Genomic DNA, 27,994 nt, shown 5'->3' with positions numbered 1-27,994 from the left:
AATAAGTTTGGACCTCCCACCAGTCCTACTCAGGGTAGCAAACACAATCATGACATACGAAGAGTCAGATGTTGCTCACACCGGTACTAAACAATGAGTGAGATTATGGACTAATTCAATCTGTCTGCCAATGTTATGCCCCAAAATAGCTTTTAACTGGATAAGAAACTCACAAATCACTTACTTTAAAAGTATACTCTAGATGTTTGTCGGATCTTTTCCGTGGTCCTCCTTTCAGCATTATCTTTTGAATATGTACAGCTAAAAGAAAAATAAGGCAGACATTTGAGTATGCTCAGTTATTCAGATTCATTATGGCTCTGAATTAGCAATGCCCATAGATTTGATGCCACAGTTCATCCAACTGTTTACCATATATGCCTCCAACAGTAGCTGATGTGGTCTATCCAATGCAATTTTCTCAATCAGCATCCCACATAATCAAACTGATTCTAAAGTTGACCAGAAACTGATTCATAACCCTTTTGGTACTAATGTTGGAGAGTGATCTCTGGTCAAAGTGGTCCCTGGTCAAAAAAAAGGATGGGAACCACTGGTCTATAGGATCAAAATCAAGTACTGGGGACTTTTATTTGAATACCATTTTATTTGAATACCATGAATTCCCATCATTCTTGGCAATTCAACAGCACATACTTTCCGTACTTTATTTGGGTGGTAAAATCAAGGCAGATATAACAGATTTAACATGTCTGCAGAGTTATACACACATGCATGTTTGCTTCCTTAAGATTAATAACATAAAAGGTAACAACAACTTATATTCATTATGCTACTATCCAATTTCAGCTACATAAGTCTAAAAATGTTAAGTTTTCTGTTGAACAATACAGCAGTGAAAAGCACCTATCCCTTTATACTAAGAAGTCACTGTTTTGTCTATTTTTGCTTGTTATGCTTAAAAACCGTAGCTGCTAATATGACCAAGCATGTCCAAGGTTTTTTGGTACCTTAGCTATGCAAATATGAAACAGTATCCAGCCCGCCTCACAACAACTCTGTAATGCTTGGATAATACACACCCATGGAGTTTTCAAATTGGGAAGGTCATGTGTTTTGCAAATTAGGAAGAAGGTCATACTTGCTGTGGTGAATATATTTGCTGTGACTTGCAAAAACACCAATAGGCATTTCCTAAATATTTACCTTATCAAAACATGAACTTTTATCTACATACCTTCTTGCTGTGGTCTGTGGGAGGTCACCATAGATTTATCATGAAGAGCTACCCTTTGTTCAAGTAAACTGCTTTCGTTACTTGGCATACAGTTATGAGGAACATTCTGCAAAAAAACCAATATATATATATATAAATGTAATCACACTAAACAATGCAAAAAAAAAATCCTGAAAGGAACAAAACAGCAATTACATGCATGTGAAAAAATAATGCATATAACCTAACTGTTTGAAGATCCCATTTATTCAGTATTACGCCCTGAGTCACCTTGGATAGGGAGGGGAGGTTAAAATTATTATTATTATTATTATTATTATTATTTTACTGGTCATCCCACCATTGAACACCAAGATTCATTTACAATAGTAGAAAATCACTTCCTAAAATCAACTGGATAAAAGATATTAAATTTTAAAATAATTATGACTATCTTGTTACACCTTAGTTACTGTCATGTGCCTTCAAGTCATATATAACTTATGGTGACCCTAAGTCAGTGGTTCTCAATCTGTGGGTCTCCAGATGTTTTGGCCTTCAACTCTCAGAAATCCTAACAGCTGGTAAACTGGCTGGGATTTCTGGGAGTTGTAGGCCAAAACACTTGGGGACCCATAGGTTGAGAACCACTGCCCTAAGTGATAGATGACCCTATGGTGATATCATGGGGTTTTCCTGGCAAGATCTGTTCAGCAAAGGTTTGTCATTGTCTCCCTCTGAACTCGAGAAAGCGTGATTTGTCTAAGGTGACCTTGTGGGTTTCCATGGATAAGCAGGGATTCAAACTCTGATTTCTATAATCAATGGTCCCAACAAGTGTTGTATCTTCAGCTGGCCCATTTTCTAAAATATCCTTACTCTCTAAAAAGGGAAGAATCATCACCAAATTCAAAATAGTCTTCAAATCCGAACCCGAGAAAGCTTTCCTGTACAGAATGCCCAACACACTTTAAGGTATTCAATCTGGGTGATATTAAAACATTCGTCTTATTTTAAATGTTCATCAGTATTCTTCAGAAAGAACATTTTAAAATACCTGTACCTGTCACTTACACTCCAATAATAAATCGAAAGGATTCCTTTTTCAGTCTTGACATTCAAACCAAACTATTAAAAATTTATCGAGATTATTAAACAAACAAAATCTGGTCTATTAAAAACAAACACATAGAATGGTTTAGTGATAACATATCAATTTTTTCCTCCTGTGTATTGAAAAGTAGGACATTATTTCTAATATCTTTTTATTGGCAAAGTAAAATTGACTGCTCGTGCAAGAAGTTGATCAGATATTTTTTATCAGGGTCTGTATATACTCTCTTAGTAGGCATCATAGAATTCCTTATTTATTTTAGCAATTGTGTTTCTGGTCAATTTTCAGGAAATTTTAGTATAAATTGAATTCTGGGTAGCAGAGTTTAGACATGTAGAAGACTATTTACTGAGCCATTAGCATTTTTCTTTGTTGATGTCAAGCTAAAAAGAAAAGTCAGTAAATATATCGAAGGTTATCAGAATTATAATACTAAGAAACTATGGAGACAGTAATTCATGTCTCCATGTGGGCTGGAAGCTGTTTCTTAATCAAATATGCCCTTAATGTGGATTTCAAGCAGTCTTGCCATGACATGTAAAGTGGTAGGTTATGTTCTGTAGTGTAGTATTATGTTCCAGAATTTGCTTCAGTCTATTATAGCTTCATGTTTTCTTGTTTAGAATATAATTGCAGTTTACCAAACCAAAATAGAATAGGTTTAAGTCCTAAGCGTTCAAAGAATAAGTTTCATTGGCTTCGACTCGGTCTGGACTAAGGTTTATGTACAAGGTTTTGTGGATGAATGGCTCAAGTATTTTGTATTATTTTAAATCTGTTTTTAATTGCTTATGTTTTATTCTTTTGTATTGTTGTATATTGGCATCGAATTCTGCCAGTTTTGTAAGCCACCCCGAGTCCCTTCGGGTGAGAAGGGCGGGGTAGAAATGGAAATAAATAAATAAATAAATAAATAGACAGTGGCATTCCCAAAAACATGCAGGATAGTGGGAGAATACTGCTCAAATGACTATAAAATCTTGTTATGAATGTTTTGTCAATATTTTTGATGTGTCAAAAATGGGGGGAAACACTCCCCTTTATACTAATGGTACTGATAGCTGTGAAGGGGAAGTTTAATTCTCTGTATGCAATCTGAGGAATATAGCTGAAGAGGGAAAGTAACTGGATGGAAAGGGAGGAAAGAGTGAATAAAATTGAATGACTGGAAGGCATGAATTGATGTGTATGACTATATGGGAAGGCTGCTTGTCTAATTAAGGAGGTGCATTTGAAGGTGGCTCTGGCCCTGTCATCTATTGTTTTGAGTCCTATCAACTACTTGTATTTGATCTCCAGTAGAATTTTTCCAAGGAGAAATTTCCTAGGTCAATAACACACATGTGTTGGAAAAGATCTCTAGTTCAGTGTTTCTCAAACTATGCTCTTCCAGGGGTTTTGAGCCCCTTCTACACAGCTGTATAAAATCCACATTGAACTAGATTATCTGGAACTGTGGACTAAGATAACCCAATTTAAAGCAGATATTGAGGATTATCTGCCTTGATATTCTGGGTTATATGACTGTGTGGAAGGGCCCTTGGATTTCAGCTCCCAGAAATACCAGCCACCTTACCAGCTGTTAGGAATTGTTGGAGCTGAAGTCCAAAACATATAGGGGAAGCAGGTTGAGAAATTCTGCTCTAGTTCATTAATTCAGATAAACGCTGAACAAGCAACAGATTAATTTAGTGAAAGCAAGAAGGGGATGGGGAATAACCCCTTTGTTTTACATTTATTTTCAAAGACACCTACTGAGTTCATAGCCATTTGATCTTTTTTCAGGACATGGAGAAGGGAGCAAGAACACATACACATACATTATAACTATGAAGGAGCTCATAGGTTATATAAAAAGGTGAGTAGATATTGAAAACAAAGGTGCTGTTATCTTCTCTCAGTACAAAAATGCAAAGTCACTCTTATGAAACAGATGAGTAATTTTAGTTTAAAAGAAGAAATACTTCAACTGTATAATTCACCACTAAAAATGGCCACTAACTTGGCGTACATCTGTGCTGTAGAATGAATGCAGTTTGATATCAGTTTAGCTGTCATGGCTCAATACTATGGACTGAGTCATGGGGGTTGTAGTTTGGTAAAGCACCAGTGCTCTGTTGTACAGAAGACTTTGCGAAATTACAACCAAATGGGTAACTTTGGACAAATCACCCTTTCTCAGCCTCAGAGGAAGTGAAAGGCAAATCCCTCTCTGAACAAATCTTCCTGACAACAAGACCTGAACACACATGTCCAAGAATTTCACATTCACAAATCAGAGCTCATAAGCAATATATTACAATAGAATAATTCATTTTAACAAATGTTATTTGGGGGAAGTGATAAAAATGTTGCTAAGTCCAAAAATATCAGATACATCATTAGATGTTGGGGATACATAGCAACATTTAAGATCACAATTATTCACAGTCTTGATGACAATAGAAACTATTATACTGTACTTAGTAGTCTGAGCAAACAAAAAAGTAACTACCTTATAAAATGTAATGTAGTTAAGGTAAAGGTTTTCTCATGACATTAAGTCTAGTCGTGCCCTACTCTGGGGGCTGGTGCTCATCTCCATTTCTAAGCTGAAGAGCCAGCGTTGTCCGTAGACACCTCCAAGATCATGTGGCCGGTATGACCACATGGAATGCCGTTACCTTCCTGCTGGAGTGATACCTATTGATCTACTTACATCTGCATGTTTTCGAACTGCTAGGCTGGCAGAAGGTATGGCTAACAGAGGGAGCTCACCCCGCTCCCTGAATTCGAACCACTAGACCTTTGGGTCAGCTAGTTCAGCAGCTCAGCGGTTTAACCGCTGCGCCACCAGGGCTCCAGTGTAATTAGCTGCTCTTAAAATTAATAGCATATTGCTTTAGAAAAAATAATGTTTCAAGCTCTGCTTCTATTTCTTAAGTGACCACACCTAAATACAATGAAGAAGGCATAGTGACTAATAAACCAGATATATATTTCAAAAATATGTATAGTCCACCCTTCTGCTTGACAGCTGACTTTCCAGGGAGGACTAAAATAAATGAAAATACACATGCACTTACAAAGAAAAGCGGGTTTGATCCACTAGCTTTTCATTATAAATGCTACGAAGAAAATGATAGTATCATGTTAGAACAAAAAAAATGTTTTAAGCAGCTCTCAAAAACTTCAAGGGGGTTTATAGAAGAAAATATCACTATATCCAAGAATATAGGAACAGATCTGAATATCTCATCTCAGACCCTTCAAAGGTAGAGGATGTAGTACAGGAAGCACACGTGCGCACACACATACACTGAAACACAGACTGAGCATCCCTTATCCAAAATTTGAAATCCACAACAAAAAATATTAGAAGTATTTAAAGGAGTTGTGGTTCACCCACATCCCGAGAGTACTGTGAACCCAAACAATGGAACTGGACCAAACTTGGCATGCATACCCAATATGCCCAAATTTGAACACTGGTGGGTTTTGAGGGGAATTGGCCTGGACATTTTGTAGCTGTAGGTACCAGGATTTATACTTCATCTACAATCAATGAGCACTCTGAACACCACCAAAAATGGAACTGGACCAAACTTAGCACACTAACTTAGGTACCCGGACAACACTGGGTACCCAAGCTAGTAATAATAATAATGGCCAGTATAGATTGGGTCATGGTGGGTGGATTTTATATTATTATATTATTATTAGAAATAATAATAATGTATTCTGCTGCTTCTGTGATTTTTATTGTTTTTATCAGCAGGTACTGTGAATTTATGATGTTGTGTTGATTATTTATTGCCTATGTTTTTGTTTTGCACTTGTTGTATTTTGTGTCACATTTTGAGTGTTTTGTGAGCCGCTCCGGTTCCCTCTGGGAGATGGTGGCAGGATATAAATAAAGTTTTATTATTACAGTAGAGTCTCACTTATCCAACCTTTGCTTATCCAACACTCTGTATTAGTCAATGTAATCTGCCTTTTAGTAGTCAATGTTTTTGTCATCAATGTTTTCAATGCATTGCAATGTTTTGGTGCAAAATTTGTAAATACAGTAATTATTACATCACATTACTGTGTATTGAACGGCTTTTTCTGTCGATTTGTTATAAAACATGATATTATGGTGCTTAATTTGTAAAATTGTAATGTAATTTGACGTTTAATAGGCTCCTTAATAGCCAACATTTTTGCTTATTCAATGTTCTGCCAGCCCATTTATGTTGGATAAGCGAGACTATACTGTATTATTATTTTTACCTCACAACCTCTGAAGATGCCTGCCATAGATGTGGGCGAAACATAGGGAGATAATGTTTCTGGAACATGGCCATACAGCCCGGAAAATTCAGAGCAACCCAGTGATTCCGGCCATGAATGCCTTTATTACTATTATTTCTATATTAAAAAGGGTAAAGGTTTCCCCTGACATTAAGTCCAGTCATGACCGACTCTGGGGGGGGGGGGGTTGGTACTCATCTCCATTTCTAAGCTGAAGAGCCAGCATTGTCCATAGACATCTCCAGGTCATGTGGCCGGCATGACTTCATGGAGTGCCGTTACCTTCCCGCAGGAGCGGTACCTATTGATCTACTCACATTTGCATGTTTTCAAACTGCTAGGTTGGCAGGAGCTGGGGCTAACAGCGGGCACTCATTCCACTCCCGGGATTTGAACCTGGGACCTTTTGGTCTGCAAGTTCATCAGCTCAGCGCTTTTAACACACTGTGTTATTATGACACAGCAAAAAAGATAGATATGCTGGATTTCGTATCACAAAATCACAAGTCAAACACTTCCCAAGTGTCTAGGACTGTGTGATGTATTATTATTATTATTGGCGGATGGTCAGGCATGTAGCGGGGGGGGGGGGGGGGGCGGCGGCTTGAGGGGCTTCAGCGAGAAGGCCTTACATTTTTTATTTAAACTGTTATGTTTATTCATATCATGATCTGATCACCATGCTCAATATATCCGATATGCATGGGGTATTGGGATAACTATACAAAAGGTTTGCTAGGGTAGATCCTCTCTCACCCAGACTCAGCCCCTCCTCTCCCGAACCAAAATCCCAGCACCCCCCGAATCAAAATCCTGGCTACGGGCCTGGTTGGAGCTTTCCTTACCGGGCTGCTCCCCGCGTGGCAGGCGTACCCGTCGTCCCGCCCATCGCCGTCATCCCGGCAGAGGGCCCTCCTGAGCCTCTCCAAGTGTTCCCTAAGGGTGACTCTCTGGTGGAAGGAAAAGGCAGGGTGCAGGGAAGCCATGGTGAAGAGCAGGAGCAGCTCCTCGCGAGCCGCCGGTCCCAGGCCCAGACCCTCTTCCGCGGGGCCAGGCCTCGCCCCTGCCCCTTCCTCCTCCTCCTCCTGGCCCGGCAGAGGCCCCAATGGCGGGCGGCGGCAGCTGCGAAGGATGGCGTCCACTGGCGGGAGGAGGCGGTGGAGGCGCCCCGCCGCCTCGCGGTTCTCGGAGCCCAGCAGCGCCAAGTAGACGATGAGGCGGGAGCGGGTGGCAGGGTCGCGGAAGTCACTGCCGCCGGGAGGAGGAGGCAGCGGCGGAATAGGCGGAGGCGGCGGGGACGAAGCAGCGGGAGGAGAGGAAGGCGGCGGCGGCTGTGGAGGCTGTGGCAGGCCGGTCCCCGCGCTGCCTGCTTCCGCCGCCGCCCCATTGGCCTTGGCCTCGGAGTCCCTCAGGCAGTGGTAGTCCTTGCGGGCCAGCTCCTCAAGGCAGGAGCCCAGGAAGCGCAGTTCTAGCGGGTTGAGCAGGTCCAGCAGTCCCACGGCGAACTCCAGGCGTTGCGCCAGGCCCAGCGAGAGGCCGAACCACTCGTAGACAGCCTCGCGGCCCTCACCGCCGGGACAGCCACACAGGCAGTTGAGGAGGCCTCGTCTTCTTCCGCCGCCGCCTCCAGCCGCCGCCGCTGCCTCCTCTCCCTCCCCCTCTTCCTTAGCGTTCCCCGGCAGCTTCATCTTCAGCATCCTCGGGATGAAGGGAAGGGAAAGGGAAGGGGCGGGCCCAGTTGCGCCGCCGTCAAGAGGCGCCGCCGTCGCTCATTGCGCTGACCGGAGCGGAAAGCGAGAGGGAATAATGGCGGCGGCTGTGCGCGCGCTCCTTCTCCTCGTCCTCCTCTCCGCCCTCGCGGCCGCTGAGGGGAGCGAGCGCGTGAAGTCCCCACGTGCCGCTCAACGGAGGGGTGGGGGCGAGCGGGAGAGGACAGTCTGTTGAGGGAGGAGGGGATGGGGAGAGGCTCTACTGCGCAGGTCACGAAGGCGGCCGTTTGGCTTCCCCCTCCCTTGCTCGGCGCAAACTCAACTGAACCAAAGAAGGGAGGGGGGGGATCAAAGCAGAACGTTCCGCGCCAGCCAATCGGAAGGAAGCCCCAAGTTCTAAGAGCCCCGCCGTTGGCAGCTTCTCGCTGGGTCCTAAAGCCCTCTGGTTGTTGGAAACTTCTCCAAGCCTTTCACTATTTATTTGTTAATCTATATACAGTAGAGTCTCACTTATCCAACACTCGCTTATCCAACGTTCTGGATTATCCAACGCATTTTTGTAGTCAATGTTTTCAATATATCATGATATTTTGGTGCTAAATTCATAAATACAGTAATTACTACATAGCATTAATGCCTCCTTATTATCCAACATATTCGCTTACCCAACATTCTGCCGGCCCGTTTATGTTGGATAAGTGAGACTCTACTGTATTTGCTAACCTGTATCCTGTGTGTGGGAGCTCCCAGTGGCGAAGTGAGTTAAAGCACTGAGCTGCTGAACTTGCAGACCGAAAGATCCCACGTTCGAATACGGGAGCGGAATATATGCCCAAAGACTGGGTGCAGTTATTTCCAGTACTGGTCCCTTCCACACAGCTGAATAAAATCCCACATTATCTGCTTTGAACTGGGTTATATGGCAGTGTGGACGCAGATAACTCAGTCTCTTCCCTCACAGCCCTATATCCCAGAATATCGAGGCAGAAAATCCCAATATCTGCTTTGAACTGGTATATCTGAGTCCACACTGCAATATATTCCAGTTCAAAGCAGATATTGTGGGTTATCTGCCTTGATATTCTGGGTTATATGGCTGTGTGGAAGGACATTAAGTACATGCTGCCATGTAATCCAGTTCAATATGGATTTTATACAGCTGTGTGGAAGGGGCCCAAGAGAGAGCCTGGTGTCTCTTTGGAGTTTGGTGGTTTAGCTGGCATTGAGCCTATCATGGAAATGGCGCCCTATCTACAGGCCCTTCCAAACAAGCCTTTTTATCCCAGGATCTGATCCCAGGTTTTGTGTTTATCCCAGATTGTCTGGCAGTGCGGACTCATATAATCCAGTTTAATGCAGAAAACTGGGCTCAAATCCTGGGATATAGAGCCTGTCTGGAATGGCCTTACGCTGCCATATAATGTCATTTGAAACTGCATTACATGGTCACTGTCGGTAGACTCCTCTAATGCAGTTAAAATTATGAATGGGATCTGATTGAGGCCACTTCTCATATAAAATCCAGATTATCTGCTTTGAACTGGATTCAGTGTATGGCAGCATAGACTGGGGCCTTCTACACTGCTGTATAATCCATATTATCAAATAATAATAAATAATAATATACCCTGCCACCATCTCCCCATGGGGACTCGGGGTGGCTTACATGGGGCAAAAGCCCGAACAACATAATTGAACAAAATAAACAACAACATAAACACAATTCACAGTATAAAAAGATAAAAACAGTAATACAATGTAACACGAGAATATTATAACAGTTAATAATATCAGTCAACCACCAGGCACAGTTCTATCATCTACATAGGTGGAGAAACTGAAGCAGCAATGCAAGAATAAAATGATGAATTAAAGTGCATAGATTATAAGGACCTAACAAAATCAGATTGTTGTATGTCTTTCGGGCTGTGTGGCCATGTTCCAGAAGTATTCTCTCCTGACGTTTCGCCCACATCTATGGCAGGCATCCTCAGAGGTTGTGAGGTATGGATGATCCACACGATCTGCTATGAATTGGATTATATGAGTCTATACTGCTATATCATCCAGTTCAAAGCAGATGATCTGGATTTATATTGCAGTGTAGAAGGGACCTTGGGGAACGATATTTTTTTTTTCAAAATAAGAGTTAAGCTACAGTACTCACATTCACCCATGGACAAATCAACCTAGATTTTGTGAGTTAAGTTTTATGATCCTAATTTCTAGACCTATACGTGAGTATAAACACAAAGATCAGGTTCAGACTGGGTATCTGGTGGTCGCAAAGGGAAAAAAGAGAGACATTGCATAATACTCTACACAGGGACTTGGTGGAAATAGAATCATAGAATTGGAAGAGACCATATGGACCATCTAGTCCAACCACCACCATGCAGGAAAATCACAATCAAAGGTCTCCTAACAGATGGCCATCCCGTCTCTGTTTAATCTTTTATCAAGATATGTATGGTTTGCAGAGATATTGTGAGTCAGACTGGAACATTCTAATAGTGTACTTAGATTGGAAGTGCATCTATACTGTAGAATTAATGCAGCTTGAAAACAATTTAATTGCTCAGCTCAATACCAATGTGTTGGTGTCTCACCAAATTTCAACTCCCAGGATTCCAAAGAATCAAACCATGGCAGTTAAAGTAACGTCAAACTACCTTAATTTTAGGAAGTAAACACACCCTTGGACATTGGTATTAAAGCATCAGCAAAGCATGGCACTGGGCTAGTTCAGACACGGCCTTAGATGTAAAGAACTTATCTGCAGAGAGGAAAACAGGCTTGGACCTGTGACATATTTTTCTTACTAGAGTTGCCAGGAAATGTACTGGGGAACATCTAGCTCACCCTTTTAAACCCAATGCAATTGTTTTAAATAAGAAAATTTATTTATTTATTTACGATGTTTATATTCCGCCCTTCCCACCCCGAAGGGGATTCAGAGGGGCTTACAAGTTATATGTACATACAATATATTATATTATTAGCAAAGCTCAATATTAGTATTATATATTACTATATTGTATTGTACCACTATACTGCAATATTATTAGTAATATTACATGTAATATATAATTATATTATTATACTGTGTTGTTATTAGTATTATATTGTATTACAATATTATGATCAATATATGTACATACAATAAAGGTAAAGGTTTTTCCCTGACATTGACTAGTTGTGTCTGACTGGGAGTTAGTGCTCATCTCCATTTCTAAGCTGAAGAGCCAGTGTTGTCCGTAGACACCTCCAAGGTCATGTGGCCGGCATGACTGCATGGCGCACTGTTACCTTACCGCCAGAGTGGTACTTATTGATCTACTCACATTTGCATGTTTTCATACTGCTAGGTTGGCAGTTCAGCAGCTCAGCGATTTAACTCACTGGGCTACCAAGGGCTAATATTACTAATAATATTGCAGTATAGTGGTATAGTAAAAAAGATAAAGGTTTTCCTCTGACATTATTTCTAGTTGTGTCCGATTCTGGGGGTTGGTGCTCATCTCCATTTCTAAGCTGAAGAGCCACCGTGGCCGGTATGACTGAAGGTCACGTGGCCGGTATGACTGAATGGAGCACTGTTACCTTCTCGCCAGAGCAGTACCCATTGATCTACTCACATTTGCATGTTTTTGAACTGCTAGGTAATATATAATATACAATTATATTTTATTATTATAAGTATTATATTGTATTACGTTATATTATCAATATTATATGTATATATAATATATTACATTATTAGCATAGCACATTATTAGTACTATATATTACTAGCACTTGAAATGCTTAATAATTTACAATTATTAATTTAAAGACAGAAATAAAATACTGTATATGCTCGAGTATAAGCCTAGTTTTTCAGCCCTTTTTTAAAGACTGAAAAAGCCCCCCTCAACTTATACTCGGGTGAGGGTCCTGGTTGGCTTATATTTGGGTCAGCTTATACTCGAGAATATATGGTACATTTATTATTTTCCCCTATTATTATCGGTATTATTACATTTATTATTTTTCTCTATTATTGTTGCTACTATTACATTTACAGTAGAGTCTCACTTATCCAACATAAACGGGCCGGCAGAATGTTGGATAAGCGAATATGTTGGATAATAAGGAGGCATTAAGGAAAAACCTATTAAACATCAAATTAGGTTATGATTTTACAAATGAAGCACCAAAACATCATGTTAGACAACAAATTTGGCAGAAAAAGTAGTTCAAAACGCAGTAATGCTATGTAGTAATTACTGTATTTATGAATTTAGCACCAAAATATCATGATATATTGAAAACATTGACTACAAAAATGTGTTGGATAATCCAGAACGTTGGATAAGCGAGTGTTGGATAAGTGAGACTCTACTGTATTTTACTCTATTTATTATTATTAATACATTTATTATTTCACTCTGATATTATTATTATTATTACATTTATTATTTTACTCTATTTATTATTACATTTATTCTTTTCCTGTATTTATTATTATTATTACATGTATTATTTTACTCTATTATTATTAAAATGATACATAAGGGCATTTACATTGAAGATGAGAATAATGATTTAATCAGAGTTGTACAGTTTTATCTTAAATTTGAGCTTTATGTAAATATTCAAAAACATTTTTTGTAACATTTAATTTTATTGGTATCTATTTTTATTTCTGAAATTTACCACTCTCGGCTTATACTTGAGTCAACGTTTTCCCAGTTTTTTTGTGGTAAAATTAGGTTCCTCGGCTTATATTTGGGTCGGCTTATACTCAAGTATATACGGTAAATAAAATAAGGTTTTTATTGGGTTGCTGTGAGTTTTCCAGGCAGTATGGACATGTTCCAGAAGCATTATCTCCTGACGTTTCACCCACATCTAATGGGCAGACAAAGATACAAGCAGATCCACAATGCTAAGTAGCTACCTGTCGAGGTATAGGTGGCATATGATAACTCTTTCAGGAGATAATTTCCCTTCCTGGGGGTAGATTTCTCTCACTTCCTGTTGTACAACCCCTGTTCTTAACTATAAATGTTTGCAACTCGGGGACTGCCTGTACTACCTTCAGCTCTCCTCATTCATTGGACTTATGGGCATAGAACCCCTGTGAAAGTGAAAAACTGAAAATAAACATGTTGTGATTTTTCTTTTACTTGAGAGAACACCTCTCTAGACATTTCTAGGTCTTCCAGCTATGGTCAATGTCCTCAGGAAACATAACACAGAATCAAATTGGAGGACCTAGAGCAACGTCATGATGTGTTAATGTGTCGGCTGCAGTGTGTAGGTGCACCATGCAATCGGGACTCCTCTATGTGAAATAAGCAATAAATCATGTATTTTTAAAATATATAAATAAAAGTTTTAATTAGATTTTGATGTGTATCCATACATTGTTATTACAATTTATGTATTTGTCCGTATCTCTTATAAGAAATGTGTTATTACAATTTATGTGTGTCCGTATCTATTATAAGAAATTTATTCTCTTATAAGGATCTTTACTAGCAAACCTCCAATTGACTAGTAAAACTGAATTACTGGGCCGTGAAATGAAGCATGGCTAAAATGTGTGTCAACAACATGAAATGTTTGGAAAGCATTCCTAAAGTGAACATTGTAAATCAAACCTGTGAATAATCAAATCTGCAAAAGTTAAAACCGCAAATGTGGATGGATGGCTATAGGGTGACAAATACTTCCTTTTCTTGCTTATTCTTTCTTTTCTCATTTGAATGCTGCACCTTACTTTCCAACGTGGCTTTCCAAGGCAGAACTGAGATAAAAGGGTTTAGCAAACAGACTCCTTTACAGACACGTACTGCTATTAACTGCATTGGCCTCATTCCCTGAACACATGTTAGAATACATGATAAAAATAATTCTTTCTTTTCTTTCTTCTGCAGCTTTTAAGTATGCGCCGTGAGCTCGTCACACTCTACAACTTCAGCCAAATTAGCTCAGAAAGCAAAGGCGTCACTATCTCAACCACCCATCTGGACAATTTTAGAATTCTGGGTGCTCAACCTTTAGGCACACAAATACAAAATCATTTGCTACTAGCGAAGCTTATCTTATAAGTGTAATTTGTGTCTGACCTATATGAAGTCTTGGTGAGGCTTGGAATTATAGCCCTTTCTGGCACAGAAGACCCATTTCAGGCCCCTTCTACACTGTCCAGCTGCTGAATATGCATGCCCAGTGTGGAATACATCTCACCACATTAAAACTGTGGATGTGGCTCTTTATTTATTTACAGTATTTGTATTCCACCCTCATCACTCCGAAGAGGGCTCAGGGCAGATCACAATGCACATATACATGGCAAACATTCAATATATACGACATATATATAGACAGACACAGAGGCAATTTAACATTTCAGCTTCTGGCTTCATGAGGGTATGCTCGATTCCGGCCACAGGGGGAGCTGCCGCTTCACCTTCCACTTTTGACACCGAGTCCTTGATGGAGTACTTCCTCATTCTTCTGCATGTTGCTGGAGGTTTTATGGTGTCGTAAATTAGTTAAATTAGCCTCCCCGCATAAAGCGGTACAGTGTTCCCTCACTACTTTGTGGTTCACTTTTTGCAGATTCGCTGTTTTGCAGTTTTTCAATAAACTCTAAAATAATATTATAAATAATAAAAAATTTACAATTCACAGCCTAAGGAAGGGAGGAAGGAGAAGCCGAAAAGAGAGAAAAGGAGCCAAAGCAGCAACAAGATGAGGCAATTTATCAACACATGATTGGTTGATAAAGACTTAAAATAGTGTATACCTACTAAAATAATGTATAAATACAGGGTGTTTGAAAAAGAACTCCCTATTCACCATTTAATTTAAATGGTGAATAGGGAGTTCTTTTTCAAACACCCTGTATATAGCGACCCTACTTCGTGGATTTTCACTTATTGCGGGTGGTCCTGGAACCTAACCCCCGCAATAAGTGAGGGAACACTGTACCTAATTTCCTACTCAACAGATGCAACTGTCTTTTGGGCTGCATAGCTCAATAGCAAGCTAGACTATTAATGGTTGGGAGCTTACTCTGACCCAAGCTGGCTTCGAACTCATGACCTCTTGGTCAGTAGTGATTTATTGCAGCTGGCTACTAACCAGCTGTGCCATAGCCCAATTAATGAGACATGCCGCATTATCACAGGATATCTACGCCCTACCCCACTGGAGAAATTATACTGTATAGCCAGTATTGCATCACCTGATATCCATCGGGAAGTAGCAGCCTGTAATGAAAGGACCAAGGCATTGACATCTGCAGCCCATCCTCTGTTCGGATATCACCCAGCAAGCCAACACCTTAAATCAAGAAATAACTTCCTAATATATACAGAGATACTTGCAGGAACACCTCAGCAAGCGAGAGTCCAAAAGTGGCAGGTTAAAACCCGGAATATCAATCAGTGGCTGATACCGAATGAGAAACTCCCTCCTGGGCACACAGAAGACTGGGCGACTTGGAAGGTGCTGAACATACTGTGATCTGGCACCACGAGATACAAAGCTAACCTTAAGAAATGGGGCTACAAAGTGGAATCCACGACATACAAGTGTGGAGAAGAGCAAACCACAGATCACTTACTACAACACAGACTGTGCCCTGCCACATACCCAATTGAAGACTTTCTTACAGTGACACCAGAGGCACTTCAAGTGTTCAGGTTCTGGTCAATGGCAACTTAGTATAATGCTAGGTTTTTAACTTTGTGGTTTTTCTATACATTATAACTGTATTCTCAATTCACTTCTGGCATGATAAATAAACACGCTGTCCTTCTATCCCAAGATCTGATCCCAGATTATCTGCTTATCCCAGATTTTATGGCAGTGGAGACTCATATAATCCAGTTCAAAGCAGATAACCTGGGATCAGATCCTGGGATAGGACAGGGTAGAAGGGGCCTTACTCTAATGGTACAGTCTGCTTTACTGGTTTAACCGGATTGATAAAGATTCCAGTGATTTTGAATCTAAGCTCAAGAGGACAGAGCTTGCTAGTCAAAGTGGATGATACAACAGTGGCATGGAATGGGACAATGGAGATGGGCCTTGTGTGCATGTGTTTATCCCGTCTGGCTCAGATGAGTAGGCAGAAGGTCAGCATACAGCTATCATATGAAGCAGGAATCCCCATGTTTCTTTTGTTTGCACTCTTTCAGAGTGAAGGCGAATAGGAAAAAACCCTTGGCTTGTCACACCCATATTTATCGTGGCTGTGCAATGTTCCTATGACTTGAACGACTGAAAAATGAATTTTCAGCAGATGTTGCTTGCTACCTGGCTGTGTGACAGGCACCACCTGCTGACTTTCCCTCTTCTGTGTAACAGGAACTCTCCCCAGTTTTCCAACCAGCAATTATAAACCAGATTTTTTTAAAAAAAAGAACTATTGTGATGTATTCTATATATTTTGAGATGGAATCGGGGAGAGGGGGATCTGCAAATACTCAGATAAGCTCCTCGCCTGGGGTGGGGAATCATGTTGTTCTATTATCTTTCCTAAAAGCTCCTAACACAGGCCCTTTCTACACTGCCATATAATCCAGATTATCAAATCTAATAATCCACATTATCTGCTTTGAACTGGATTATATGAGTCTACACTGCCATATAATCTAGTTCAAAACAGATAATCTGGATTTTATGTGGCAGTGTATAAGGGGCCTTATTGGCAACTGCTGGTAATGTGATCAACTTATATGCATTAAGTACCAACCACAATTGCTTCCTGCTTGCCATTCAAACACACACACATGGAACATATTTTCCTATTCGGAAATTATAAGACAAATCTTAGCAAAAGGGTTTGTTCACAAGTCAAGATCAAAAGAAGACAGTGTTTCTTCTCACTTTATTAAAATGGGATAAATATTTAACCCACTTGCACCTAGCTGGAAGAGTGATACAGAGCAGAGCAAAGAATGAATCCTAGAACCACAACTGGGAGGAAAGTAAGTAGCTAAATAGAAGCTTGCCAAGAACATAAAAGTAAAAAATTAATACTTTTTTTCTTCCATCTGAAAATGTCCCGCAAAAAAAGAAGAATCTGGGCTAGGATCTGAGGTCTGATAGCTCTTTGTTTCCAACTAGGGTGGCCCTAACAGTTTCTTGGTAAGATTTATTCAGTGGGGGTTTGCCTTTACCTTCCTCTGAAGCTGAGAGTGTGACCTGCTTGGGGTCACAGTGGGGGCCTGACACCCCTGTCCAGCACTATGTGAACGTCTGTAAATAGAAGAGAGCCAACTGAATCATCTGAGAAGCAGAAGACCAGAAGAGGGCAGCAGTGTGATTCATTCTTGAGAGCCTCTAGGCTCCTGACACATGACAGCATGCAATGGAAAGGTTTACTTTCCGCAGGCAACACAAAATGGGCAAGAAAAATATTTTCTCACACTCATTTGTATCACATTGAAGAAAAGGTTCATTTTTGTATTCTGTTGGATTTCAGTGAGGATTCCAACTCTTTTTCTCCCCACACAAACATATATTTTATTTTTCTCATATGCAGTTTCATAATTGGATAATTATGCTGATTCCCGATATTTCTGGGGAATGCAAGTGATGGACATCCAGCTCATAAAAATCAGATAGGTCTATAAATGCAGAAACCATAATTACTTGCGTGGATAGTACTATAATAGGAGTGGACTGGGGTAACCGGGAAGCCTTTCACACAACACACAACCTTCGTAGGTAGGGAAGTCTGGGTTTTGCAGTTTGGGAGCAGCTTTAAGAATCCTGAGCCAGAGAACTGTGCTGCTGCCTGTGACCAAACTACAACCTCTAGGGTTCAATGGGATGTAACCATGGCAGATAATGTAGAATTGTTGGGTCTTGGCATTTTTACCACTAAAATAAGCTTTCTCTAATATAAATACACAAAGGATTGCTCATTAACCCACTGGACTGCTCCTTCCCTTTCCTTAATATTATCATCATCACAATCATGGTTTGTCCCAGGCCTCAGGTTTCTAGACCTAGGTGATGCCGCTATTATTAATAAACTGATGATGCTAATATTGGGGTTGATTGTGTAGTGCTTACTCAGTGGATATGAGGCAGAACACAAAGCAGAAGGTGGAAGATTATGGGTAAGATCACTCATGTTCAGCCAACCTCCAATATGCAGACCTATGTCATGTTTGGTCAGAGCTCCACAACTTGACTGGCCAAGCTCTTAAATCATGGTAACATATCCTATTCTTTTTCCTCTGGCAATTAGTCTTCCTTTGAATACTTAACTTTAACTATTTTGTATTCATGATTACTCCTTGGTCACAATTTTGATTGCCACAGTCATACTCACCAATCCACCTATTTTACTGGGCATAAGCTTTATGGAGGGATGGTAGCCCATTCTGCTGATGATCAGAGAAATTCCACCAGGTTTGGAGATGTTGGGCCAGGAGAAAATAGTTAAGTATAAACTGATACAGGATTCTGGCCAGTTTTAAAGGGTTGCAAGTTAGCAGCAGAAACTAGCTAGGTGTAGCAATGACTGGTCAGAGCAAGCAATGAAACTTTCTCAACTCAAGATCTAGAACAATTTTGCAATTTTAGAATTGTAAAGTTAAACATTGAAATCAAACAAATTGTAAATCAAACGAAAAACAGATTTTGGAAATATCTTTTTTTTTGGCAGTGCAGAGGTTTGCATTATTAAACTGACAGCTGAGAGAAACACCCACATCCCCATTTAAAAATAATTAATATGCAGACATTTCAGCAATTTAACTAATACAATATTCAGTAGAAGACCAAATTTCTCAGTTAATATACATCATTAGTGTTGTTTAAGATTTTTTTTAAAAAAAATGTAATGTATTATTTAGGCAACATATCAACACATTGATAAAGTTCCCACCAGAATTGTGGGTGTTTATGATGGCCAGCACCAGGACAACACTAAAAAGACGTCTAACCTCATGCAGGGCCAATTCAATTATTAGAGTGAGATGACATTGACTACCTCAGATTCTGGGTGTCACAAAATATCAGCACAGTGTTAATCCTTTGAAGGACTACTGTATTCTGATAATGAAGAAGAGGAATACTTTGGCTGGTCTTGGGTATTTTGCACTTTGACTAAGGGTACATTTGCTACTCCAGGTCAGGGAGCAAAACGTTATAGACTGGTCTTGTGCTCAGGAATGTGATCTTAAACTGTGTCTGTGATCAGAATAAATATACAGATTATTTTAATAACAGTTTTGTACATACTTAGAAATAGATTTGGAAGAGACCAAAAGGGCCATCCAGTCCAACCCCTTGCCCTACAGGAATACACAATCAATACATTAAAACAGAGTTATACTGCTCAGCCTGTGCTGTAGTATGCTGCAGGTAACTACATATGTGTCAAAATCTGAGATCGGAAAGCTACGTTTTTTGAACAACAATCAGCTGGAGAATTCTTGGACTTGTTATCTAAACAATAATTTTCCAAACAAGTGAATGTACAGTGGAGCTCGATAACCACACTCCAAACAATGGATGGTGCTAAAAGTGAATTATAGGCATCTTAGGCGGTATTTCTGATTGAGGATCAATTGTGTGTTCTCTAGTTCTTTCCTCAATAGGCTTTCAAGGAAAGGTATTTCTTTCATGTCTTGAGGATAGATTAATATAGTAGTTGGAAGCTGCTTTTACACCATTCATGAGTATTCAATTTCTGGTCGTTCGCACAAGTACAACATCCATAGTCTCTATTTTAATTCTGATTTGTAGACTGTGAAGCAAATTAAATTATGGACTGATGATGAAACCCCACTTCTTTCCTGAGATCTGCTGAAGGAAAATGGCTGTGTGTGGGAACTTAGTCTTTTCAGTTGCTACTCTCAATCCTCTCACTTAGCCAGCTTGATCAGTAGCCACATTGACTAGCAAATTCTGGGAGAAAATAGTTTTTAAAAAGCAACACTTTTTAAAAACAAGTTCTGGCAAGTAACTGATTCTGCAGGTTTGCAACAAAATCCAGCTAAATATTGTGCCAACTGCCTGCTGTGTGTTATGAGAAGAACTCGCCCAAGCCCAGACCCAGAGAACTTTTGTAATTCTGTTGAAAACCAGTTTTGTTTTTCAAGCAGGTGAAAGAGCATTTAAATGAACATGTTTTTTACCATGGCGAAAAGGCAATCTGAAGCACAGGGAAGGGCAATGCTAAGAACTGAATCAGAGGTATTCCTGTGTTTTTCCAATAGTAAAGATGAGGAAGCTACACTCAACCCTTGGTAGGAAAAAACAGCAGCTGCTCTTTCCATGCTAGGCTTGTACATGCCCAGAGTCTACCATTCAATCCAAATGCAAGCTTTGGATTAGAGTCTTTAGCAGCATCAAAGAGGTTCTTAGGAGTTTATGTATCTCCCCGTCTTAGAGACACTGAAATAACAGAAAAGTGTCTTGTGACTCAGATCTCAAGGATTCAACTTTTTCCTGGAAGACTGTGAAAAATGTCCCAAAGAGCACCAAAGTTGTTTGGTTCGCTTTTATATGTGAGAATCCCAAAGAAGAGCCAAAGTTTCCCGGTCAGTTGAAGCAATCGGACAATTCAACAGCGAATCGATGTTTGTTTGGATTTCTTTTGCTTTTCAGTGCTATTCTGGTAACGCTTTCCAGAATCCACATTCAGTGAGTGAATGTTAACTGAATGCCAGAAATCAATAGGCAGGTGCCAATTTCCTTCAGTTCAGCGCTTGCTTTAGAAACTGCCCTGACTTTCCTTCCTCTTGTACAGGCCATGAAGCCTCATTATAGAGGTGTTTATTGTCCTGGCCCTTAAGATTCTCTTCCTGAACAATAGGCCCTGAAGTCCTCTTGAACCCTCCCACAGTGCTTGCTGGTTCGCTGCTGCTCATGCTGTGAGGCAAATTCATTTCAGCACATTTTTCCTTATACTGGTGAGCGTTGCCTGCAAATGTCTCACAACGGTTCAGGTTTTCTTCTTGCACTGGGCTCCCCAGACTGTCATCGCTGGATCCCGGAGACATGGATCCCTCTTGGGAGTTCTGACTGACATAGACCACAATGATCTCCCCTTTAAAATTCATGACCTGTCCACTTGAAATGAAGGTAGAGTTGCCGTTTCCAGTCACATTACCTACAGGGTGTCAAAAGAGAGGAAGAAAACTTTATTATTTTACATTTGTAATTCCCAAGAAGTACATTTTTAATCCAATCCATTAATAAACAAATCCGCAAACATCAAAACTGCGAATGTGGAGGGATCACTGCCTATTTTATCTTTCTCTCATGAACGACGATTCACGAGGAATTTGTGTCTCCCAACTGATTTTAAAAGAACAAGGAGTATCTTTGCATTGGGTTAATATCTAGAGATGATACCAGCACAATTTCTTTGGTAAACTATATCTTTCCATTACTTATGGCAAAAAAAAAAACAGAAGAGGAGGCCAGCCTTTCCCAATTTTATAACAAAACAGTGCAGCAACTTTTGGAAACCCTACCCATGCCCTAAAAAGACTCAATGAAATTATGAACATTTCAGTAATTATGAAGCAATTCATGACATATTTTATGTACCCCAGAGTGCGCACTCATAACATCATATGGGCAAATAAAAATGACAGAAACAGTTTGGCAGAAATGGACAGACTCTTATAATGACATTCAGGCCCCTTCTACACTGGCCTTTATCCCAGGATCCGATCCCAGATTATCTGCTTTAATCTGGATTACATGAGTTTCCACTGCCAAATAATCTGGGATAAGAAGATAATCTTGGATCAGATTCTGGGATATAGGGGCAGTGTGGAAGGGGTCTCGGAAATAATCCAGTGCAAAACATAAAACAAAAAACAAACCAACATCATCAACAACAAAAAACCAACAAGACAACCCTATCCAGATGCCAAATTAAGTCCCAAGTTAGGTCTAATACTGGCCGATACTAATACCCACTAGTAATGAAATACAGTAATGACAATGTTTGGACCCAGCAGTTCTAAAGTGCATCTACACTATAGAATCAATGTAGTTTGACACCACTTTTAACTGCCATGGCCCAATGCTATGGATTAATTGAACTTGTAATTTGGTGAGGCACCAGCACTCTTGAGCAGAGAAGGCAAAAGACTTTGGAAAACTACAGGTCTCATGATTCCATAGCATTGAGCCATGGCAGGCTAAAGTGGCAGCTAAACTACATTATATCTACAGGGAGAGCACGGATGAGCTCCCTCTATCAGCTCCAGCTCCATGCGGGGACATGAGAGAAGCCTCCCACAAGGATGGTAAAAACATCAAAACATCCGGGCGTCCCCTGGGCAACGTCCTTGCAGACGGCTAATTCTCTCACACCAGAAGCAACTCAGGTTGCTCCTGGCACGAGAAAAAAAAGAAGTTAAGATGCACTCTCAAATTCCTGAAGTCTTCCGTGATCTACTTTTCTATAAAAGCAGAAAAAGGAATGGAAGCTGCAGGCGTTTGCTCTGTGTTATGCCCATGAAAACTGCATTCAAAGACACAGAATATCATGGGAGATTCAGTTCTCTATCCAAGACCAAGCTGCACTGAAGCATTCAGACTTCATGTCACAAATATGGCTCTTCCCTGTTGTCAACTTCTAAAGCTGCAATACAATGTAATCCTAACGCTTCAATGCAACTTCTGAAAGCAGTAGGTATTTTTTTTTAATAAAAACATATATTTAGCAACAGGATTGAAATAGACTTGATCCTTCTACCTCATTTTGGATATTTAATATACAGCATGCAGTCAATGCGCACATCATTATGAAACAAGCTGTGCTATTTTTCAGATGTTCCCAAGTGTTCCCACCCAACATATCTGGTTGTGTGGGAACCATCAGGTTACGGAAGGCTGACATATTCCATAATGAGAGATCCTGTTTTTTAAAAAAGAAACTGTGACTAATGTTTTCATCTGCTTGGTTTGTGACTGGAGTTTGATTGGTGAAGGAATCTGCTTTTTATTCTTCCTCTGCCATTATCACCACAATATTTGGCCAGCCAGCACTGGAGAATGCCAAAATAGTGGAGGTTTCTTTGGTGGCTGGAGAGAAACCACTGGCACCAACATGTGACCCTGCTGGGTCTAGACCATTTCCAGAATCTTAGAAATAAATATCCCTGGCTCACCAGTGTCATCCTTCAAAGTAGGATTAATAAGTAGAACAAGGCTTTCTGAGTGTGTGTGTGTGTGTGTGTGTAAACACAGTGAAGCAACTGTTCCAGGTAGCATCTTCCCGAAGAGTTCCTTTTGATATTTTTCTACCATCAGCTTCCACATTTATATTTTGCTTTCAAAAAGATGCCCCTTTTGACCTCTGTACTTTGATCATATTCAAGGTTCACAAAGGCTTCATTAAGCTTGCCTTACTTCCTCCTGTTCTACATCGAACTTCAGACACAGCTTGACAATACAAGAAGTGTGTGATTACATTTATGCATTGTCATTTTTAAAAAGAGATTTCTAGAGAGGATCCAGATTGGAACTGTGGCACAGGGGAAGCCAAATTGTAACTACTTCCCCTGCTCCCCTATTGACTGTCTTCAAAAGGAAACTTCAATGGCACATTGGGTGTGCTTCCAAACAGCCCTAAAACCTGCAGTGAAATGGGTTAAAATGGGTTGAAATAATCCATTTCAGCATGGGTTCTAGTCTACACCCATCCACCCAAACCCTGGGCTTTCCAGGGTGGTGGCTACATACCATCCCAATTGAAATGAAGCCATCCCAAACCTCCTCATTTCCCTCATAACACTTACTAAAAAAAGGTCCCTTGCCTCTCCTTGCATCCTCCTGGCATGGGAAAATGATGGGAGGGGTAAAAAAGAAAATCCCCATTTGCCGCCCCTTCCACCCCCCACCTCGGTCTCCTTGCACATCATTTTTTTGCACCAGGAAGATGTGAGGAGAGGCTTTATGGTGGCCAGGAAGCATCTTTAGAGAGTTTTTACTGAGAAAATATTGAAGATAGAAAAATTAACCTGTTGTACATCTGGCCACAGTGAAAATGAAAGTAACAGCAACTGCAGAAGAACCTTTTGGGGACATGGAGAAGGATAATAACAATAATAATTTTTATTTCTTACCCACCTCTCCTCACGGCTCTAAGCAGAGTGCAACATAATTAAAACACATTCTCATAAAAACATTAAGTAAAACATATTTCTACACATATTAAAATATACTGAACAGAGTTTAAAATGTGTCTCTGTAGTAATATGAATTGTCCATCTAGGGTTTACTCTCAAGTGAACAAACAAAACACGGATGTGCCTCTGAAAAAGTCCCTTAAAACGTTTGAATGCTGCCAAAAATATAGATGTGGAAATGAGAAGGAGAAGGAGGCAGAGAAGACATGACAACAGTAAGAACAATGCTTGGGCATAGGGGACTCAATAGTAATGAAATATTACTCCCCAGTTCTCACATGGAACATTCCAATCGTAGTCCCTTATCATGCATAAGAAAAGAGCCATGTCTTGGCTTAGTCAGACCAAATTTCTATCCACATGAGCATGCTTCCTAGCTGGAAGCTCCAAGGAAGCCATGGTGGCAATCCCCTCTGCATGTTCCTCTGTATCTGATTTCACTGACAGTGGGATTAAATGTGGATATTTGATGATACATATCCAGCCCTGACAACGACATGGGAAACAAGAAGACTTTTACATTTCGGAGTGGAGGGAGCTTACCAGATGCTGCTGGGGCATCCGACGTATTGCAGTTCGACTCAGGAATTCTTTTTGCATTCTGCTGTTTTGTGCCATTCCCATCAAAGGGGTCACTTCTGACACCAGAGTCGCTTGCAGAATCAGTATGGCTCAATGAAGGGGAGTCCAAGCCATAGGTGCCCAGTGGAGAAGGGCTACTGTCTTCCAAAGAATTGCCAGTACAGAAATGTTTACTGGCGGATTCTCTACAAGATGCTTTACAGGCAGTGCAGCCACATGTCTCTCCAGACTTTAAAAAGGCATCACTTATATCCTGCATATCAGCATCCCTACAGGCAGAATGATAGCAAGAGGTTGGCAGGCATTTGTGGGAAGATGGCTGGACGGTGTCTGTTCCACAGGAAGCATCTGAGCAACAGCAATATGGAAATTCCAGGACGTTCTCTGTTCCCATGAAGCACTGGCTCAAGCTGTCATTCTCCCCCATTTCCAATGGCTCTGAGAAACATGAGATAGGCTTGCTTTCAGCTTGACTAAGTAACGGTAAGTAATGGGGGCCATGGGACATTCTGTCCGTATACTCATCTTCCATGGGAACCTGCCTGAAGTGGTCATCTTCAGACATTGTTATAAGAGATTGTGTTGGGAAATCTTCGCCCGATTCATAGTGGATTGCATCAGGGACACCTTCTCCATTGACATTATGTCCTTGTGGATAAAATACATCCTCAGAAAAAGAATACATGTCTTTCAAAAGCAGAGGACCCTCAGGACATGCCACATTTCCATTTACAAATGTATCACAAGGGGAATCCTGCAAAAGAAATCAAACACTTCTTAAAATAAAAAGTAAGCTCTGATTGGATAATGTAACAATTATTTTGAAGGTTCACTGTAGTCTAAATTGTCAGTGTAGTCACTGTAGTGTAGAACTAGGCTTACACTCTATATAAACCATGGGGCACACACATAGTAACAGTCTCTGGCATATTGGGGGGAAATTGCTGATTCGAAAGAATGATTCCCAAATAGTACAGATCACAGAGGACTTTTTTGTTTGTTTGAAAGGAGCCTAGACAGTCAGCCCTAGAGAAGCAAATGAGGAATTCAACCCATTAATATACCGTAATAATAACTGTGACAATCTCTTTATATGAAATTTCATGGATTTCAACAAGGAGCCGAGAAGTTTTGACTCTCCATGGCTTAATGCCAGGAGACCCTTTATGGTTCTCTGTTGCTTGTAATCTTGCCCCTCCCTTATGTGGTATGGCAGCTACTGAAGAGCCTTTGACAAGTCTGTGACCTTATTTCACCACTTAGAGTTCAGTAGCTGCCAAGGAAATCAAGAGAGGGAAATGAGAAGCAGTACAACCCAACATAGAAATAAGTATAGCCTCAGACTTCACCTTTGTCCTTTTTATTTGTCTGCATACCACATGAGCCCAGTACTGCAAATCTGCTGGCAAGAGAAACAAAGATAAAAATTAATTAGATTTGGGTACACTCGACGTGAATCACAAATGAAACCATACATCAAATCACCTGTTGTGCAAATCAGTTTTGCCACAGCTTTTAGGGTTCAAAGGATGTTTGGCTCCATGAAAGGAGTAGGGTTGAGGTGACTAATTCACAGCCAACTGAGGTAATCCGTACAGTATCACAGTAACCACACAGAAGGCACATCCCCACAACATTTGGGGAAGGAATCAAATTTGTATCTATATAAGAGACCAGTAATGATAGACTCCTGCTTAACTTAGTAATGAACTATATTATTCACCTCACTATTTTATTTCTTGACACAACTGAACAATACTTGAACAGTGAGGGAGCCTAGGGATTATATCAGATTATAGACAAAAATCTAATGTTGGGTCCTTCTTAACCCAGTGACCAAAATATATCACACTTAAACACACTCTGGAGAACTGATTGCCTTGATTTACTCAAGAGGCACAATTTTTATTTTTAACAAGGCACTAGATACAGAATTTAATTCTCTAAATGCAGTTGGTCTGAAATTCCTTGTTTTAATCTCTTCTTTGGAAAAGTCCACATCTTCTACAAGGGCTTGTGTTAAAATATTCTCTATAAGGCTCTCCCCCACTCCAGCAGTATAAATGGAAGATATGTCTTTCTGGAGCATCTATGACTAAAATAGAATATTCCAGCCATCTTTGTTCCACCTCATGTGGCATTAGGCTATGACTGACCAGTTAATGATCTAGGTCTGTGCCCGTGATTGGCTGGCTAGTTTGTTACAAGACAGATCACATGAATTGCCAAAGAAACAATTATATTTAGCACTGGGAAGACATGGAAGGAGTACACAAAATGTTCAACAATATAATCTCATTGACTTCATTGAAAAAGATAATATTTCCATAAAGTATGTGTTTTGCTATGGGGGAAAAACAGATGCATAAAAAGACATCTTCCAAGAATTAAAAAACCCATAAAGACATAAGACAACCTAGCCATCTCATTGTCTGTTTATGATTAGCTTGGGAACGACTGGAAATTAGGTTAGTTAAAACATTGTTTCTTTTTCAGGAGTATGACTGAGGCAGTTCTAATAATAGCAAAATATTCACTTATAACTTAAAAAAATATTTCATTACATTTCAGAATATTAGCTATGGAAACTGCACTTAATCAGAAAAAAGGAAATGCGCAGATATAGGATAGGTGACACCAGTACATGTGAAAGGGATCTAGGAATCTTAGACCCCTTCTACGCTGCCACATAAAATTCAGATTATCTGCTTTGAACTGGATTATATGGCAGTGTAGACTCATATAATCCAGTTCAAAGCACATAATGTGGATTATCTGCTTTGATAATATGGATTATATGGCAGTGTAGAAGGGGCCTTAGTAGACCACAAGCTGAACATGAATCAATAGTATGATGCAGCAGTTTAAAAAGCCAATGCGATTCTAAGCGGCATCTATAGGAGCATCATGTCTAGTTCAAGGAAAGTCGTTGCTGATTATTCGTTCAGTCGCTTCCAACTCT

At 40.2% G+C, this 27,994-nt stretch overlaps 2 protein-coding genes across 3 annotated transcripts in view; both read right to left on the bottom strand.

Annotated features, from left to right (window-relative positions):
- Positions 1 to 8,594, bottom strand: part of zcchc2 (zinc finger CCHC-type containing 2) — a 35,639-nt gene extending 27,045 nt beyond the window's left edge. Inside the window, exons 1-3 of the mRNA XM_008116862.3 lie at positions 7,412 to 8,594; positions 1,199 to 1,304; positions 185 to 261 (exon numbers count right to left, since the gene is read on the bottom strand). Of these exons, the coding sequence (XP_008115069.2) occupies positions 185 to 261; positions 1,199 to 1,304; positions 7,412 to 8,263 (1,035 nt within the window). The 5' untranslated portion in view covers positions 8,264 to 8,594. The remainder of the gene's footprint in view (positions 1 to 184; positions 262 to 1,198; positions 1,305 to 7,411) is intronic.
- An 8,552-nt stretch (positions 8,595 to 17,146) lies between these two features.
- The window catches only part of tnfrsf11a (TNF receptor superfamily member 11a), a 46,161-nt gene continuing 35,313 nt past the window's right edge, over positions 17,147 to 27,994 (bottom strand). The window contains exons 8-10 of one of the 2 annotated variants that reach the window (XM_008116864.2): positions 26,382 to 26,434; positions 24,994 to 25,786; positions 17,147 to 21,410 (exon numbers count right to left, since the gene is read on the bottom strand). In XM_008116864.2, the coding sequence (XP_008115071.1) occupies positions 20,995 to 21,410; positions 24,994 to 25,786; positions 26,382 to 26,434 (1,262 nt within the window). In that variant the 3' untranslated portion in view covers positions 17,147 to 20,994. The remainder of the gene's footprint in view (positions 21,411 to 24,993; positions 25,787 to 26,381; positions 26,435 to 27,994) is intronic. The other variant, XM_008116865.2, reaches the window with a different exon arrangement.

The sequence above is a fragment of the Anolis carolinensis genome, chromosome 4, assembly GCF_035594765.1.
Source record: "Anolis carolinensis isolate JA03-04 chromosome 4, rAnoCar3.1.pri, whole genome shotgun sequence".
In the NCBI taxonomy this organism is placed as follows: Eukaryota; Metazoa; Chordata; class Lepidosauria; order Squamata; family Dactyloidae; genus Anolis; species Anolis carolinensis.
This window is presented reverse-complemented; position numbering and strand designations above follow the sequence as displayed.